Source organism: Onychomys torridus, chromosome 19 (assembly GCF_903995425.1).
Source record: "Onychomys torridus chromosome 19, mOncTor1.1, whole genome shotgun sequence".
Classification (NCBI taxonomy): Eukaryota; Metazoa; Chordata; class Mammalia; order Rodentia; family Cricetidae; genus Onychomys; species Onychomys torridus.
The window spans coordinates 981,225-1,001,745 of record NC_050461.1 but is presented as its reverse complement, the minus strand read 5'-3'; the positions used below and the strand labels follow the sequence as shown (position 1 = coordinate 1,001,745).

General features: G+C 35.3%; 1 protein-coding gene across 3 annotated transcripts in view; it reads left to right on the top strand.

Annotated features, from left to right (window-relative positions):
* The window catches only part of Ascc3 (activating signal cointegrator 1 complex subunit 3), a 310,799-nt gene that overhangs the window by 102,668 nt on the left and 187,610 nt on the right, over nt 1–20,521 (top strand). For all 3 annotated transcript variants that reach the window (XM_036168670.1, XM_036168671.1, XM_036168672.1), the window contains 2 exons: nt 15,497–15,661; nt 19,627–19,803. In XM_036168670.1, the coding sequence (XP_036024563.1) occupies nt 15,497–15,661; nt 19,627–19,803 (342 nt within the window). The remainder of the gene's footprint in view (nt 1–15,496; nt 15,662–19,626; nt 19,804–20,521) is intronic.

Genomic DNA, 20,521 nt, shown 5'->3' with positions numbered 1-20,521 from the left:
TTAACTGCTTTTCATTAGTGGAGTCCCAGAAACAAGGAAAAAATCCTTATTAACTTTTTGTATTATTCTAAGAAAAGTGAACTTTATACATTTTAGTCTTGAAACCTTTTTTCTATCTTTTAATTCAGATGAATAATTTAAAATAATTTTTAAAATAAAAACATTTCTGTGTCTTCTGTAGAATTTGAACATTATGTTTTTCAGATTGAATTTTAATTTTGATATATGCAATATAAAGTTTATTTTTATAGACTTTTTAAGAAATGAATTTTGATATTTCCACACATGTATATAATTACATTCTGATTACATTCTCCCCACCCTCTTTTATTTCCGACTCCTATCTTCTTCCTTTACAAATGTCTTCCCTACATTTATACCTCTCCGTGTGTATGTCTGTGTGTGTGTTCCCCTGAGTTAAAAGAGCCAGCCATATAACTTGGGTTGGAACTATCCATTGAAGCCTAGTGGTTACATAAGTGGAAACAATTACTGCCTCTCCCTCAGAATGTATCAGTAGCCAATTCAGCAATGAGAATAGGGCACTATTTAACCTATTTAGAAATCCAGCATTGGCTTGCCGTATTTATTCATCTTCTGGTGAGGATTTCATGGCGAATACTTTAACATTAAGAGATGATTTTATGATGCAGGATCAATTACACCGCAGAGAAGACTATGCTTTTAAAGCCAAACAGACGCTATCATTGTTCTTGTTTCTTTTTTTCCAAAATGATGTTTTTATTGATTATTTGGGAATTTCACACAGTGCACACTGATCATGCTCCTTTCCCATTCCTCCCAGATCCACCCTCCCACCTTTGTGCCTTCCCCCCAAAAAATTAAGAAAAAAATATACCGGTTACAATTTGTGTTGCCCATATTCCTATTGGAGCATGGTCAAACTCCCAATGGCCAGCCCCTTTTTCTTTTAACTGTCTAAACTCTGAGAAATTAACTGAGGTCCCTTGAAAACTACATCTGTCTCTTGAAAGAGGATGCCCCAATGAATGGGTTACCTTGCACTGGGCTCCATTTACTAAGGTGTTTGTTCTCTGACAACTTTACCACACATGAAGTTCTGGGTGACTAGACCTTAGCACCTGGAGATAATGCTTCTGTTGCTCTATATTTCTCAATCTAGTGAAATTGACACCTAAAATTAGCTATTACAGACCTTCTTAGCTGAAAAGGCTGGCTTTTCTCCTGTTGTATTGTCATAGCACCTCTATTGGAAATGAATTCATTTTGTATTTGTGACCCTGTTGTTCCTGGTCTCTATTCTGTACCATTGATTTTTTTATCTATTCTGTACCATTGATTTTTATCTTACATCAATATCATACTCTGTAGATTACTAATAACTATATAATGACCTGAAATCGTAATGCATCAATCTTCTTTCTTTTTTAAAGTTACTTTGGTTATTTCTCATCTTCTGATTTTCAAATATATTTTATATGTGTCTGATTGGCTTCTCTTTGGTAAAATGCATTCATTGATTATTATATGATTTTATATAATAAATATATTTCAAAAGATGAGCTGTAGACCTATGATTTGGGAAGATTTTAAGTATATATCTTTCGGTTATTTTATTCTTTTGCTATATTTGAATTCCCTGCTAAAATTGATTCATTGGTACTCAAGCTTAAGTAAATGAAAAGAGATTAAAAAATGTTTGAAATTAGAGAAGAATTATAACATCTTAGGATAAGTACTACTTCTAGAGTATCTAATTCCTTTTAATGCTTATAATTTTTAGTTTTCCTTTTCATTTCAATGCATATTCTTTAATCACCAGAAAATTAAGAAGTACATAAATACAAGTGATGTATTTAATAATAAATTCTTAGAAATATATGGGGTCTTAGCTTTCCATTGTTTTTAATGCTAAGATAGGTTAGTCCTATCTTTAGTCAGGAGCATTTTTAAATTGGTGGAGGGCACAATCTGCAGAATCATTTTAGTGAAATCTTGGCTACCATACTTATTAGTTGCTTTAGGTAAAATTAAAATTCTGTGTGTCTTTGTTGCTGTTTTTTAAAAATTATTTTGTTAATTAACCTAATAGTTAATGAATGTATTTATAAAGTACTTAGGAGAGCACTTAGATACAAGTTTCCAGGAAAATCCATAGGAATTCGGCTTAACAAGGAGGTAAGTGGCTATTTTATAAACTATAAGCTATATAGAGCTTAATATCAGATGTAGAAATAGTTTGTTCTGATTTCTCATTAGACAACAACAGTTAGTATCAGCATGGTGTTAAGGATGAGTATCTGAAAAATTATAGCATTTAACCTAATTTGTCAGTGTTCCATATATTGGGACTCTTTGGGGCTTTATGTATATGGCAGTCTACAGGAGATTAGCTGTTTATTCTGTTTGTGAACCTATTAAGGGAGAAGAGTAGTCAAGCAAAAAATATGGTGTTATAAATGCTGAGGTAGAAGATTGGACATTGAAATGCCATAGAATGATGTAAACCTGAAATATTACCAGGGAATTACAGCTTAAGATAGGCTTCTTTCTAAACATCAGCTTGGAAACTGTAGATTATAGAGGGAAATATGTATAAATAGTAGTTTTGTTTTAATAACTATGGGGTCACATTTTGTATGCATGTGTATTTATAGGAAATGGGTTGTATTTTGTGATCTTCATTTATTAGCTTGCATAGATTCATTTTATTGCCATCAGAAAAACTTTATGAATGTTCACTTTGTGTATGTTCTTTACCAGAATTTTAAAATGGATCCTCCTCCTTTTTTGAGTTCTCGTTTTTCTTTACAATCTAGGCCAGCCTTGAAAAGAATTCTCAGTTCTCCTGCTCAGTCCCTTAAGTGCTTGTATTGTAAATGTTTGCCACCACAAGTGGTGTGTATGTGCATTTTATATTACCAAATTGATCATACAGAATTTATACAGTAGTTGTTTGCTAGCTCTGCAAAATGTAAAATTTGGGCTAGGGAGGTGGCTCAGTGGGTGGGGACCTGAGTTTGCATCTCCAGTACCCACATAGAAGTCAGTGATTTTAGTACTGGGAAGGAGTTGGATAAGGGCGGGGTTAATAATGCTAAAAACGGTGAGCTGGTATTTTTTTTTTTTAATGGGCTAATGCATGTAATCTTCACAACAAATCTGAAATTTATGTACAGTCCTCATTTTACAGGTAAGGCAGAGGGATTTAAGTATGCTTTCATAGAATGTTGTACTGAAACAACTCAGTCTAACTTTATAGTCCATAAAGTTTGTAATGCTACAGTAATACAGATGCTTTAGATTGTATGCTTGAATCCTTGAAGTATTTGATATTCATCTTCCAAAAAGTTAACTACAGTTAGTTGAAGTGTTTGTAATCATAGCACATCATAGGCAAGGGCAAGGGATTGCAATCAGGTCCAGCATTGTGTCCTATTTGTATTGTTCTCAGAGACTAGGTAATTTTTGTAGTATATGGTGTGACCTTTTGTAGCAGGATACATGATAAATAGTAGTTACATTGTAGGAGACTGAAAAGGGGAAGGCATGAGAGAAGCTTCATGTTCCATCTTCCTATGTAATTCACGTGTTTTGTACCATCATGCATTTTCTAAAATAAAACTAATGAGCAAGCAGGTTTCCCAAGGAATTGTGAACAGTCATCTCAATAGATTGCTCTTGTAGTTGGTCTGGAAATGGTCTGGAACAAATTTGTTGTCATTCAATGTGAGAATAAAGTCTTATAAACAACCCAGCTCTTAATCTCGATGATGGAATAACACTTTTCATTGGGGATCTGCTTAGTCTGTTCTTCACCATGTACTGGTTTTTCTTAACCCTGTCAAGAAAGCTTAAATCCACAGATGCTGCATTGACTCATTTGGTGGAGGGGCTCTTTGACTTTTTCCTTTTTAAAAGGCCTATTATTGTTCTTCCTTTGTAGTCATTGTGTACATAAATGGTGTGCTGTGTGTACACATACATGGGACAAGCACATAGAGGACAGAGGAAGAGGTCATGTTTCATTTTCTTCTGCTCTCCACCTTAATTCTTAAGATAGGATCTCTTACTAAGCCTGAAGCTATTTTGGCTAAGCTAGATGACCAGTAAGGCCTGGGGTCCAGCTGTCTGCCCTTCCCAGTGCTGCCTCACAGGCACACAACCATTCCTGTTTTTCTGTATGGATGCTGAGGTTTGGTCTTGGGTTCTCCTGCTTTCACAGCAAACTCCCTACCCACCTGGCTGGCCATTTCTGCATTCCTAATGTGGCTCAAAACCAATAACAAATAATGAGTTATTTTTCATTAGTTTGAGTTTGCTAGACTGTAGTAAATGGAAGGGAACAAAGATAAAAATTCAGAAATATAAATTGCTCTTGATTCATGCCACAATCATGTGGGGTGAATGGCTAGACCCTGGAGTGAGGCAGAGGTAATGGTAGCTACCGTCACATCTCAGAATATTGGACAGTAAGAGGACTTGATCATCCTTCTGCTTTATCTCCTTAAGCTACAAGCCTCTCATGTTCTGTTCATATTCCTAACCATAGTCACACACACTGAGTTAGTCACCAACCTGTCAGAAATCATTCAGTTGACCATGATACACTGTAATTAATTTGAATGCATTTCCTGTGTTGTTCACCTTTAATAATTAAATAATAAAAGTGACTTATCAATAGCTGCAAAAAACTGCTATTTTCTTAATTGTAGTCAACTTTAGCAGATTTTATCCTGTCACAATTTGCTAAGGTTTTAGATTCTTCACTTCTTCAATCCCTCTATCTCCAAAGTAGGTCAGAATTAACTTTTGATATGATTGTCTTAACAAAATACAATCTGTTAATATTGTCTATGAAATTAGCATGAAGTGTCAAAATTTGAGCTGTTCTATGAGGAGCCAAAGAATACATTTATTTGATTCATCGTGTTTGAGGTATAGTTGTTTGCCATTACAAATGCACTTCATTTAAGGTAGAAATTAAACTCCAGACTTGGATTTGTGTGTGGTCATCTGTTCACGTTCAAAATGATGTGAGGAGTTTTAGGGTTCACTTTTTATTTCAACAGAGCAAATATGCCAGTCAGGTTTGGGAAAACACTAATTTTGATGATCACAAGACAGCTTGCTGCCACCAACACATCATTAACAACTTTTCTCTAGGAATGTGCAGAGGCATCATTCTAAGTCTCACAGAAATCTGTCCTCTAAGACTTCTGTAAATTTCAATCCTGGGGTGTTACAGACAAGCAATTAGAATGATGCCAACTATGCCTTGGTGGTTTCTACACTCAGAAATGTAAATCTCTGTTTTGTTTTTTTCTCCACCTGTATGTAATTAAAGTTCAGAATAAGTGAGGGCTGCTTTTATTAGTTTGTGCTGAGAAGGCTTATTTTGAGATTGAAGTAAAATATGTTCTTAAATGCTTAGTTTTGAAAAGGAGTATTTTCTCTCTATTTTTGACCATTTAATGTACCTTCAAAAATTTTTAGGATATTTTACTGAATTGAACATACATGTTACTTGTGAAATTTTAACTAAAAACAAGTTGTTTTTCAGATAAGGAAGTGCCAGAATGTCTCATTGTGTTTTACATTTACTAGATTTTTACTTTATAGCAAATAATGTGCTGTCATAATACTTCTGCACTTGAAAGCTTTCCAGTTGGTTTTGTATTTTCATTTTGTAATTGAAAAGTATCATACTTGACGTAAATGTAAGCAGACATAGTGTTTCACTTGTGTGAATTGATGGAAGAAACTGCAACATTAGAATTGTAGTAAAGGAAGTTGTAGTTGGTTGCTTTTTCACTCTTTTGAGGAACCTGCCACCCAGCTCCCAAATAATACACATGGAGACTTATTATTTATAAATGCCCAGCCTTAGCTTGGCTTGTTTCTTGCCACCTTTTCTCAAATTATCCCATCTGCCTTTTTGCCTCTGGGCCTTCACCTTTCTCTATTTCTGTATATCTTTTCTTTCCTTCTTATTCCATGTCTGGCTGTGTGGCTGTGTAGCTGGCACCTTCTTTTCTCATTCCTTATCTCCTCTTCCAAGATTTCTCCTCCTCTTTATTCTCTCTGCCTGCCAGCCCTGCCTATACTTTGTCCTGCCTTGCTATTGGCTATACATCTCTTTATTAGACCAATCAGGTATTTTAGACAGGCAGAGTAACACAATTTCACAGAGTTAAACAAACGCAACATAAAAGAATGCAGCACATCTTTTCATCATTAAACAAATATTCCACAGCATAGACAAATGTGACACATCTTTAACTAATATTCTACAACAGGAAGTAGTTGGAACTAACTGATTTGTTGAAGTATCCCAAGGGGCAGGCATAATCTGTAAGATGTCAAATTTAATTACAGGGACTGTTGCCATCAATAAAAACTGACACTGTATATCAAAGATCGACATAACTGTAGTTATTTGTTTATTGACATAACCATGTAACATTTTAGATTTAATCTTTAAAACTCATATAATGTTCAGGCTTATTTGTTGACTGGATATGGGACTATGTATTTTTAAATGGTAGACTTCTTAAGTCCACTTGTTGCCTGGTCTACATTTGCAGTTAGACTGTGATTTGTAGCAGTTTCAGAGTGACTTTTCTATGGCAGAGGAGGCTTTGAACTAGCGATCTGGAATATTGCTTTTTACTATAGTTAACAGATTGTCGACATTTTCAACTAAATGTACCGTACTACTCCATCAATTGGAAGGTATTGACATCAATTTAAAATGTATTTGACGGTCTTTGATCTTTTTATTGACATAAAAAATAGTATAGTAGTAATATAGTCTGAGATTTTAATAACCATACTATATATTTTGTTATACTGATTTTAAAGGAACATTTTATATACCTAAAACATTTTTCCAATTTTTAATATCTTAACAGAACATTTAGAAGTTTTAAATATTACAAAGACAAGAAAGTATACTTTAAATTTTGTTGGCTTTTGTTTTAAAAAATTTAAGCTACTTCATCATGTAGAGATAACTGTTTCAAGGAAATAAGCTACCCCATCAGTCAAAATAAAGATTTAAAGTCAGTGTGGCAATATGAATTATGTAGTGTCACTACATGGACACAGCAGAATTATTTAATCATAGAGCAGATGACTTGAGGCATTGCAGACATCTCTGCTTTAGACTAGATACATGACAATGACAATAGAAAAATTCACATTGAGATATATATATATATGTAAAACAAGTTCACTGAAGTTTAAAAGTTAGGAGAATTGTGGTGCAGCAGTTGGCTGCCTACATACTCTCAGTTACAGAGAATGAGGATACTATCGAGCACACATCTGACTTGTCAGATTTTACAAATATGTTCAAGGAATTGAAGCCTTTTCCATAAAACCTTTAGACTGTTCATTCACATCTGGAGTTCATCAACTTTATCACCAAATTCATTGTTGTCCTTCACGATATATTCTAAAGTTGGTTAATTTTATCAAGGAGCTCATTCTTATCCTTTATCAATTTATCCAGAGATATTAAGAGTAACCAACCAGCAGCATCATTTTCCTTATTTTCCCCAAACTTTAAAAGTTATCATTAAATCCATTGCCATACTAAGTTTGAAATACAGTTTGTACCATGAGCTTTCAGACCTTCCAAGCTCCTAGCAGAGAGTCTGTAAAGCTTCAGTAGTTGAAGGTGCCGGTTAATTTGAAGATGCTGACAAACTGACTATTCCAGATACTTAAAAGAATCATCCTTCTACTTTTGTTTTCTAGAACCATTCTGGTACCACACTCTGTATTATTTAGGGTTTTCTAGAGTCACAGAACTTATGGAATGAATTTCCCTCACCTCCGTTTCTGTCTCTCTCTCTCTCTTTGCAAGTGTGCTGCCTTCTTGGGTGCTGTGATTACAGTCCATTGTTTCACCATGCCTAGCTACTTTTAATTTTGTTTCACTTTTTAATTCTTTTAACTTCTATTGGTTCTTTGTGGATTTCACATCCTGCATTCCAATCACACTTAGCTCCTTGCCCCCTTGAATCTGCCCCCTGCCCTTGCAACTCACCCCACCCAAAACAAAACCAAAGTTAAAAGAAAAACTGTAGTGGGTAGCTGTTCCAGCTTTGACCTGGAAGTACTGCCTCCAGTGAGGTGTCCGGTAACTGAGGCTGGGTCGAGACAGGAGCCTTAAGACCTGAGATGTGGATGTGCTGGCTCTCTTGGTTCCTGGTGACCCTGGATGCTGGATGGTAGACTGAACAGAGTTCTTTAGAGAACCCAGCTGGACTGCACCTCACCTCTCCCGGATCCTATAACCAACCCCTTTACTAGCTGTAAGGTACCCCCCCCCCCAAATAAACCTCCTTTTTAACTATGTGGAGTTGCTTTAATAAATCCCCCATTAAAAAACCCAAAACTAAAACAAACAAAAATAAGTAAATAAAGGAGAAGACTCTTCTTATGGAATCTGTAGTGGGACCAGTTGAGTCACACAGTTTATTTACCCATTACTTGCAAGTGTTCATTGCCAGGAGTCATTGGTCTGGCTTGAGGCCTCTGGCTTCTGCTAAGACACTAATAATGGACTCTCACTGGCTCTTGTCTTGGATGTCCTGTTGTCCTGTGTCATGGAGCTCCTGCTATTTTGGATCTGTAGGTTCATCCCTTTCACATGCTCTAATAGTTCATAGATTCAGTGGTTATTGGGGGTGGACCAACTCATAGCCCTAGTTCTGGGCCTGGGTGGTAGCTGGGTTGGTCAGTGGTTATTGGGGGTGAACCAACTCATAGCCCTAGTTCTGGGCCTAGGTGGTAGCTGGGTTGGTCAGCCTGCCATCTTTCCCTCATCATCACTACCCAGACAAGCTCTCCAGCACTGCCTTGACTAGCTCACCTAATGTAGCTTGCAGCAAGAAGCAGGGCCAGTTTTCCCCTCAGGTCCTCAGATCCAGCCCACTCAGACTCATACCACCCGGGCCAGCTCTACTGTTTTCCCCAGGGCCCTCACTCCAGATTGTTGTATGGGACATCTGAGGTGAGTGGTCGGGGTGTCAGCCTACCTGCTCTCACACCCTCAGAGCTGGCTCATCTGCACCTCTGACATCAGAGTCAGCTCTAGTGTCCTGCCCAGAAGAGGAGTACAGGGTCAGTTCTCCTGTGTGCTACAGCTGGTAAAGGGCAGGATAGTCCTCTTATTCTCATGACCTCAGGTCAGGTGGCAAAGGTCAGAGGAGGGAGGGCATGTTTACCTCACCCATATCCCCACATGGCAGAGACGTGGGGCTAGGTCAGCTTTGCTACTCTCAAGATCTCATGACTGGCTAACCTCCAATCCTGGACAGCAGGGTCACCTCTAATGTGCTTCCCAGACAGGGTGGCTACTTTTGTTTTGGTAAGTAGCAGCCTTTAAGATTGTTTAACATTCTCATATTACTAGTATTATCTGATTTTTCTTCTAATCTTAGAGAGATATCCTGAATAATTTCGTCAGAGTTCCATGACTTACTGAACCATGCATGCTATGTGTAGTGTTCAAGCTTCCTTTGCCTTTCTGAAGAAGCTTTAAATGGTATGAGTTTCCAAATACATACATCCACTAACTTAGCACATTGTCTTCCCTAAGCACTGACTCATGCCCCATAATTGTGCACAGTTGAGCAGAAGTGTCCTTAGCTGTGAATCATTCCCAGTGCCAGAATCCAGAAGTGGTTACTGGGAGTCACAGAGGGTGGGAATGAGAGTGTGAAGCCAGTTCGTTCCTAAGTAGATCAATACTAGGTAACTTACGGCCCAGTTTTCCCTTTCTTTTCTTTTTGTGAGGAGTGAGTTTGGAGGTGGTATAGATGAGGGAAACATGTCATAGCTGTGCTCTTCAAAAGCTTAAGAAAGCTGCTTTGTCTCTCTGTGTTTATAACTAAGTGGGCTGCATCTGGGAGGCTCAGTTTTCCCTGGAACAAGTTCATGCCTTTGTGTCTAACAGTCCAGAATTTACAGTCATCAGCAGGGAAAAAAATGTTGACTTATGTGGAATTTTATAATAATATGCTTGAGAAATCTGAAAAGATAAAAACAATTACTTTTGTAATAACATTAAGGAACTATAGAATGTATAAAATTTAAATTTTAAGTGTCTCATTAAAAGATTTATAGCAAATCCACTCAACCTGCTTTCTGTTCTTAGCTGTCTCTGTTTGAGGGAAAGATTGCTAAGTTACAAGGAAATTCATCTAATTTATAAGTTTTTACTCTAAAAATTACTTATAGGCAACAGGTTGAAGAACACAGATTGACATTTGGAATTCTAGATCTTGTTCCTGTCCTTAGGGACATTGTGATATACACAGTAATCCCATTTACACACATAGTAGCACAAGAGATAACATGTGCTGAAAGTGGATGTCCCTCTTGTTACTTGTTTCATTTTCCTTTTCAGTAAGTTATGAATCAAGTTTTAATGCTTATATTGCTGTTTTTGAAATAAAGTTTGTCAAAAATTGTAAACAAACAGCTTGATGAATGTACCAAAGTGAGTAAGCGAACATAACCACCACTAACACTGAGAAGTAGATTATGTGTTCTCGTTAGTTTTATTACTCTGTTCTTCCACCTCCTCCTCTTCCTTTGTGTAACCTGATTCCTCTTAACACTTTTACCTATTTTACAGTTATTATTATGCTTAATGATATATGAACCCATAATTTTCATTTATCATTAAGGTTATGAAGCTTTTCTTGTGTTCTTGCATGTTATTTTGTAGTTTGGACATTTTCATTATTCCATTGTATGAATAGTTTACTAGTTTTTATCCTCTTTGTTGTTGAAGAGCTGTTGCCTTTTGATTTTGGAGTAGTTTAAATTGTCCAGCTGTAAAAATTCTTTGATGCGTCTATGTCCATGACTGTTGGGAGTAAGCTTTGGGGCCCCAAGGCATGCCTGTAGGTGTAGTATGATGTGTTCTGTAATGTGCATTCAATTGCAGGAGATACTGATAGGCAGTTCTTCACACTGGCTGTGGGTCTCATCGCAGCACTCTCTCCTGAGTGTTCCTAGTGGCTCTACATTCCTCTGAGACTTGGTCATTCTTGTTTAATATTCATGACATTTAGTCATTTTCTTATTTATAAATATGAAGAAGATATGTTCTTATTTTGTTGCCTCCTAAGTTTATATAGTATTAAACTATAGCATATTTGTATTCAGTAACAGTAGTTATTCTTAATTTTTAGTGGCATGTTGCATTTGTAAATTTGTTACTTCTGACTTATGGAGAATAGTATCATTGCAAATATGTATGCTTGGCAGAGAGAAACTTAATTTTAGACATTTGTTTACAATCAAATATCATTTGCTGCTAGATAAACTGTTTGATGACAAAGTTTCATGTTAGTTTTATAAACATTCTTGAGACACATTTAAAAATATTTATTGATAGGACTGTAACAATTTTATTTGTATTAGGAGATCTTGATGGTTAGAAGTTGCAGTCTGTCATGGCTTGGCAGTTCTCTCCAAAGCTTGACAACATGAGGCACTCCCTCCCCAGTGAGACTTACTGCTCTCTACCTGTACTTATCTGGACAATGTCTCTAGGCCCAGAGGACTGACCTTATAGGACTGATCTTATCTGAAAGCTGTCTCTAAGCCTGGGTGCCTGATTGATCTCTAGCATGACAGTTGGCACCTTCTTGCTAGAAGCATTCCCCCTGCTGCCCATATGGTAACTAAGACTTGTACTAGGAGTTCTTTTATAGACCCTACTGCCACATATGAAGACTTATGACAGGACCATGCTTCTTAATGCAAATTAGAACTTGTCCCCAGGCTTCCTAATCCTATATATTTCCTATATTCTGGTATAAAGTTGAGCTGATTCCATCGTATTCATAGTAGTCCAAACCCTGTTGCCCTGCTTCAGGTCCTTCCCCCCTTGCAGACTGGCCAGTGATTACCAAAGAAGGAGAACCACAGATTTGGACTGTGAATAAATGGAATTTTAATTTTTAAAAAACTTTTAGAGAACTAGAAAGAACACTAAACATTTTGGGAGCAAATCCACAATGAAGAGGTGTTTGAATGTTATGAGTACGATGTTAATTTATTGATTTTTAGGTGGGAAAAGTGTCTTTTTGTAGTGGGAAAGTTTGAGATAATGTCATGGGGGGATGGAAAGGTGTGGAGACAAGAACACATGTTTCTACTAGAAACTGAGATGCTTGAAATGTGAAAACCCCTATCCTGAGAAGATGTGAGCAATAATATAGAAGGCATCTTTAAATTGCAGCCTTAATACCTGAATGAATAATTTTCTAAGTAAACAAGATTTTGAAGTTTGTCTTTCAGGGATAGGCTCTGGGATCAAACCCAAGCCCTCAAATGTGCTAAGCAATCACTCTATTAGAGATCATCCCTACTGCTAAGGAGTGCTGTTCATAAGTATTGGTGTTTTTGTTGTATATTTCATATTAGGCTCCCAGTTTGGGTTTTTTTCCACTGCAAGCAAGAAATACATTCTTTTTAGTACTGTTTTTCAATATTGTGTTTTTGTTGTTGTTATTAAATGCTTGATTTGTGCATAGAAATATACCTAAAAGAAAGAGCCTCTGAAAAAGATACATTCTTTATTCCTCTATTACACTAAATAACTTGAGTAGTATTTTCCTACTGTTACATCATATGTTAGTCTTTGTCTCCCACATTCCCTTACTTTCACTTGTAACCACACACTGCACTGCAGGGCTGAATTAACTTTTAGGACCTGCTGTTTCTTTTCTGAAATTTTAAAAAAATTGTTACTGGTTTACATAGACAAAAACACTTTTTGCAAATGTCTAGCTCAGTGAGCTCTTACGAATGAGGCACCATGTTTCTACTGTAGTGTAGAAATGTCCTGTCCTGGTGTTGACCCTTTGCTGTTTATCTGTTGGTCCTTCTCCAAGCACTGTTTTGATTTCAATTCATCATTCTGCTGAATATTTTTTAAATTAGGCTACTCTAATAACATAAATCACTTTTTTCTTGATTATTTCTTTAGACTCTTACTATATTTTAAAATGTATTCAGGAACAATATAATTTCTTTATGCCCGAGCATAGTTCTGCAATATAACACTGAAACAGACCATCTGCCTACAATAGCTGGCTGATGTAGGAACAGCTTTCTACTTCTTGAATTTTGCATGTTCTATTCCTCAAGGAGCATTCAATTAGTTCCATCTCTTAATATATGGGAAATGTAAAATACATATTCAGAATCATTCTTTTCCCAGATGGTACTTGAAAGGAAGCTTTTTGGTCCCTCAGTTCTTATTTCAAAATTCAAAGAATTCTATGTGGTACAAATTTCTGAATACTTGGACTCCTGGGGACAGTCTTCATTTGGTGAAGCATGTCCTCTTTCCTGTAATGTGCTTTACACTTAGCAGAGAGTAATTTGAATTAGTCATAAAACATTCATACAAAACTAAATGCTCTAATTTTACTATATGTAGATGTAAGGTAAGTTTTACTGTAAATCTTTCTTGACAAATTTTGGGTTCTTTGGTTTTGGTGTCAAAATGATGAGTTTAAAATGTAATACACTAATACACTAGTTTTTTTTTTTTTTTTAGCTCAATGGTAGCATCTCAACAATGTTATTTTCTCAGTGTGCAGAGTAACATTGGAACAATTTCAAAAAAACAATTTTTATACTACTGAGGGGCTTAGTAAATGTACTAATAAAAAATCAAGTTGACAATAAAAATATTGACAATTAACTCATAGCCTAATATAAGAGCAGATGAGTTCTAGTTCATTAAGCAAATGTGACACTTTATTTTCAAGTCCTATTAGTTCAGGGAACTGAAGTGGAAAAATTGTCATATAAATGAAGCCATTTATTAATGAACTGAAGTAAACTATAGAAACAGAATTCTAGCAGGCTTCTTCAGACATGGTGGCACAGTATTTTTATGTTTAAATTTTAGTTTTACAATTTGACTGCTATCACATTATCATTTCTGAAAGAGTTTACTATAAGAATATATTGGGGCCAGGTGTGGGGAAGTCTAGAGAGGAGAGATGACTAAGAAAAACACTTGCTGCTTTTGCAGAGGACCCAGGTTTGTTTCCCAGTACCTACATAGTGAACTACAACTGTCCATCAACTCCAGCTTCAAGGAATCTTCTGGCTTTGATGGGGGACTAAACATGGATATGGTGTACATACATACATATGAAATGCTCATATGTATAAAATAAATCTTTAAAAAGAAAGAAAATACTTGTAGAGTCATCTAAGTTCATGGTGAGGTACATTGCCAGATTTGGGGTTCATTATATTTGAATAGTATAGTTTATAGCTCTTAGTACAGATAATAAAATAGTTTCTCTTTATTTTGATGTGCTGTGGTTTTAGGTTGGGAGAACTGCTGCTTTAGTTATATTTGTAGTAGTGCATGCTTTAGATTTGCATTGCTTGATCTGTTTTATTTCTATGGGCTAATTGATATTTTTGTAAAAGAAGACTAAAATTTTTCAGTTGCCACAGTTCATTTCAAAATGATAACAGTACCATCTGTAATGGTACATTAGATCATATTGTTGAGTTCGTACTGTGCATTTGTTAGATCATATTCGTCATTTGCAGTATAAATTAAGATTGGCACCCATCACTTATAGTGGTATCAGAGCTGAAATAGAAGCATATTAAGGTCATAAGAACAGTTAACTCTTGCCAAGGAAAGCACTGCTGAATGACTTCCTGTCACCAGTTTCTATGATGTCATCTATTGGGAAGAGAAGCTTTGGTTGAAAGGTTTCCTCGTTTATTCTTTGAATTATTCAGGTGCAGGTGTATTTCTTAACATGGCATCATTACAGTGGAAGAAGTTTTTTTTTCCTTTCCTGTCCTAATATGCTTTTAAAAGATCCAAACAATTCATTATATGTTAGATGTCTACTTCTGTGAAGCTTACGTGAATACTCTGACCTGTGTTCTGCTTTGAGTCCCTGATCTCCTACTGTTGTGTGTGTCAACTAAACTTTATAAATGATGTATAAATATTTAATGCATAAGGGGTTTATCTATAGTAGATACTAAAGAGCGGTTTTTTGAACTTAATATCAATAGTAGCATATTCCATATTTGAAGAGTCTTAACACTGATGGCATGCTAGAAGAAAGCCTGATTTTTAATTTTATTTCCTCTTAAATTTTCTGCCCTTTCTCGTCTCTTTTCAAATAAGCATTATTTCTGACATATGCTACTTTAACAACATTGCTCTCATTATGAAATATTTTTATGATTCATCTATAATTTGCCAGCAAACTACACTTAGCTTTAAATAATTGTCTAAAATAATACTTTGGAGAATATACTTTTGAATTGACTGTTGTCCTTAGTGAACAAGTTGACATCCTGAGATATTTTAAACAATTTTTATTTGAGCTTTATGGAAGTATCCAAAAATATTTTTTATTGATAAAGTTGATAATTAATCTTTATGACTCTTTCTCTATTTTAATTTGTTTGTTATTTCTTTTAGATGCTTGTGACCACACCAGAAAAGTGGGATGTAGTAACAAGAAAGAGTGTTGGGGATGTTGCTCTTTCTCAAATTGTAAAATTGCTGATTCTTGATGAAGTTCACTTGCTTCATGAAGACCGGGGCCCAGTTCTGGAAAGCATAGTTGCAAGGACCTTACGACAGGTAAGAAAGAGGCCGTTATCAACTTATAAGCTTCACTGGCCTCTGTCTCATTTTTTCCCACTCCAGCTTCCTCCCACTAACATCCCAGTTCTTTTTGCTAAAGTATGAACTTCTTTCCTTTCCCTAAGAAACACCCAGCCTCTTCTGCCACCATCAGTATCATAGCTGTCATTACAACCTTTTCCTCTCAAGTCCCTTGCCCTTCCCTTGGATACCAATCTTTTCACTCTATAAATTGCTTCTTTTTTTGTTTTCTGTCTTAACTTTTCCTGTTCAGGGGGTACTTAAGCTGAAGAGCTTAAAAGTTGCATTTAACTTCACTAAAAAAATTTCCTTCAAATGCTTCACAAAGTTGTGTTTTTCTACTTCACTTCTGGAAATAGTGATCTGTGTTGGCCCCATGGCTTTTGTTTTCCGTCTAAGGATGGGATGGGGATTGCTTGAACATAGGCATAAGTGAAATGTCTTTGCTGGCTCACCAGTTACGAAAAGGTTGTTCTTAAGCTTTTATTTTAAACTTCTGATGTTACTAAATAATGATATTTGATACTGCTTATCAAATCATCTTTTAGATTCCAGCTCCTTATCTGTGGCTCCATGATACAGCCTATCTTGACTCTCCACTTGAACTTTGTTTTATTAGTGTGTACTAATTGTATCAAGTAATGGGTTTTATTATATTTATTATGTCTTATACATATACATAAAGTTCTTTGAACATAATTATGGTACCTTCCCCATTGTCACTGGTTCCCTTCTTGTGTTCTAGTTCTACTTGATTTTCTTTTTCATATCTGCTTATTTACTTTTTTTTTTCCTTTAGGATTTCTTAATGATCTCTTACTTTCATCCTTGAAATGTTTACATTCTCTAAGATTCACATTTGCCTTAGTATTTTTACATCCTAAATATTTACCCTTGGAAAGCAGCACTTATGGGAAGAAAAAGTGTGTAATATATATTTACATTCATTCATTGTGTCATTTAATGAACTTTATTAAATTCAGACTATGTACTGGCTAAACACTTCCAGGTACTATGAATTTAGTAGTCAATAAAATAAAGTTCTTGGTGTAGAGTGAGGTGCATGTCTGTGCGAGCAGTATCAGGAAGCTCCAATGTGGTTTTCACAGTGAAGATGGGCTTGGAGCAGTATTTATGATGTGTCACATTTTAACATGTCAGTATATAAATTATAAATGTATACACATGAATACACCCACATAAAGTAAAAAGATTTCAAGTTTTCAGTGTGATTTATCAAATATCACATAAATAATTAGATATTAAATAATACCTAATGCGTAACTTCAACGCATGTAGTTGTGACACAGAAGACCCACGAAAGGTCTGTAACTGCTGCTCTCTGCACAACCTCTCTTCCTCCAACACCTGTTTTCTGCTCCAGATTTTACATCTAAGATCTTTTACATCAAAGAGAATGATTTTGATCCTGAGGGTTTTTTTTTTGTTTTTGTTTTTGTTTACTTTATGCTTTGATATTAGAGATTTGGTGACTTTTCCAGGTAACTATGACACATGAATTCATACAGTCCACATTTATTTTCAGCTATTCACCTTGAGAGTCCATCAACGTAAACCATTCCACAAATAAGGGCTTTCTTACAATTGTAGAGGTGTTGAGACCAAGTAAATATCTATGCATTTGTTAGCGGAGTGTGGTTATGTATTGACAGGGGATTTAACTAGCCTGACTAGCTTCTTATTAGCAGCAGGTAATGGGAAGTGGCATTACTGTCAGTCCTTCCTGTGGCTGTATGTGCTGCATCATGTAGTTTGTTTTACTACATGTGGCTTATTTCAGAGAACATATAACATATTCCACACTCCCATGTGATCCTAATAATGTTACCATTCTTCAATTGTTTCTCATGCTTTTCTCATTTATAGTTCTAAGAAAAACTTCCAGATATTAAAAATTATTAAAGTCTGGTCATCTCACTTTAACTTCTACAAAATCAGTCAGCTATTATGGGTTCTAGCCATTTGAGACTATTTTATTTTTCCCTATTTCTTTATAGCACATTATTAACCCAAACTTAGTTGAGGTGAAGTGTGGGTTTTTCCTGTGTGCAATTAATTAAGGCTTCTAAATACCAGTTATGCAACTACTTCATTCTTAGTAATTGTGCGCAAATATTAAAAATATACTGTTCGTTTGAACATGTCACATACTTCTTGTATATTTAAAATCATCATTCTGTTTCCTACATGCTAAAAGGCAGTGTCTGAGAAGTAAAGAAGTTTTACATACTGCTGTATGAAGAGTCTCTTATAGAAAATTATACACATCTGTGTTTCCTCTGCTTGCATTTTGTACATTTTTAGCATTTATCAATCTTTATCGTATAGCTAGTACAACTCATTTTTATTTTCTATATTTTTCACTAGATTTTAATGTCATTGATATAAATGTATCTTTGAATCTCATGTATTATCAAAATGCTAATGTAGTGCTCATTACTATTTGTATTACAATGCACATTTCTGTTTGTTCTTTGTGATTACCAGATGTTCCCAGTAGATGGTAGTGTTTCACATCATATGTAACCATGATTCCTGGTAATGTGAATGATGCAGGGAGCTGTGTCAGCAAGGTGTAGCTTCTGTTTATGGTCAGAAATTACATTGTAGATTAGGAATTGCATTCACAGCACACTTGACATCATGGGGAGATAAGATAGATATGTAAGTAATTATAAATTATTGTACTTAACAATATTAACCTAATATTGCTTTTTAACTTTTTTCAACAAGGAGACAGACTGTACAAACTTAGACTGTATGAGATAGTATTCAGGAAAGTTTACTGTGGAAAGTCTTGGGTTCTATTATCAGCATGTCTCCCACCTACCCAGAAAAGTTAATTCTCTAGTTTCTGGGCCAAAGATAAAGAAGAATCTGCAAAACAGAGTTTTGTAGTATTCAGCAGTACATGTTTCAATTACTCTGTGTGATGTTTGGAATTCTTTAATCTGGGTCAAATTTATTTATTTATTTTTTACTGTTTTATATAAGATTACTTTAGTGAAACCAAATTCCTATATATTTCTTTCTCTGTATGTGTGTGCAACAATTTCCACCCAGCTCCGTCTAGATTTGATTCTCCTGTTTATGCTTCAAGTAGTCTCTACAGTTGTGAGCCTGTGCCAAACTCAGTACTGCATCACCTAATTACCCTGGATCATGCAGTCACCCAGTGTAGGTGGCTGGATGGTTCTGGAACCATGAAGTTATCCACAATACCTTGTTTGCTTATTTCACTGAATCTCCAAGACTGAACAAACTTATCAATTTTACTTTGATAACAACATCATAGCCTTAAAGTGATGTGTCCTAATTATCAAGTATATGGACGTCTTTGGCCATCCTTTGGTTTTAGTGTTTTACGTATATTACATTATTAGAATACAGTCAGAGTTTGGCTTGTTTAAAATTTTTGATTCATGGAATTTTATTTATTTATTTAGATAATACCAATGACCAAACCAAAGGCCTGATGCATACCAGGCAGCTCTTTACCAAGGAACTAAGTTTCCAGGCCCAGATTTTGAAATTTATTGTATTTTATCATTGTTACAAAGCTTTTGTAGCTATTTAATGTCAATTCCATGAGTTTTAATGATAGTAGGTAAAGAATATGATGTGTGCATTTGTACGTGTGGTGTGTGTGTGTGTGTGTGTGTGTGTGTGTGTAGGGATTAAACACATGGTCTTATACTTATTAGGCAAGTGTTCTACCACTGAGTCACATATCCAAGGCCTACATCTATTATGTGTAGAGATTTATATAAAAAGTCCCTCTGTTGACTCGCTGACCTCACATTCATTTGCTATGTTTGTTTTTAGCAGCTCATATGGATAGGATACATGATGGTCCCTTTTGGTTAATTTACATAAATCTTATTTAGTTAAATAATTTTCGATTGAAATTACCCATACAGGTTGAATCCACACAGAGTATGATAAGAATTCTCGGGCTGTCTGCAACCTTACCCAACTACCTCGATGTTGCTACATTTTTGCATGTTAACCCTTACATTGGACTTTTTTATTTTGATGGCCGTTTTCGACCCGTACCTCTTGGACAGACATTTTTAGGTATTAAAAGTGCAAATAAGGTAAGAGCTTGTTTTAATCGACTGTTAAAAGAAATATTTTTGTTGGCTTGCTTTTGAATACTTAATCGAGACTAAGTGCTACCAACTGCTACTTCCATAGCATACACATATGGCTTCAAACAGTCAGGCACACCTCTCCGTTTCGGTAGTAGAACTCTTTCTCCAGAAAGGTTCTTATGGTAGCTTATGGTATTATCAACATATGTTTGGTATTTTCAGCTGTTAAAAGTTTCACAGAGTTATTTTTATTTAATTGAAGGACATTGTAAAGTAAAAACTAATTAAATCAGTAATAGATATTTTGATATAATGTTCATTTACAATAAGGCTTTCAGATTGAAAAGTGATTTCATGGTAGTAACCAATGAGGGAGAGTTGTGTTTAAGAAAATATGGTTTAATTATCATAAAACTATGTACATAAAGAATATTTCTAACATTCTCTATAGTGATTTAAAAACAGTCATTGCTTTAATGGTAGCAACATATGCCATTTGTACTATTAGTATTTCTTATTACAGTTTCATAACAATGTAAGTAAAACTTTACTTTAAAATTATTCTATTCAATTCTTATTCCTCCTTAGAAGTAATAGCTTTAAGATAATCACAGTCCTTTTGACCTCTTTTATAAAAGAGAACAGATTGGAATTGTATAATATTTGGTGAAACTTGGCCCTTCATTAATCACACTGTTTTCTAAAAATAAGTTTTTTCTTA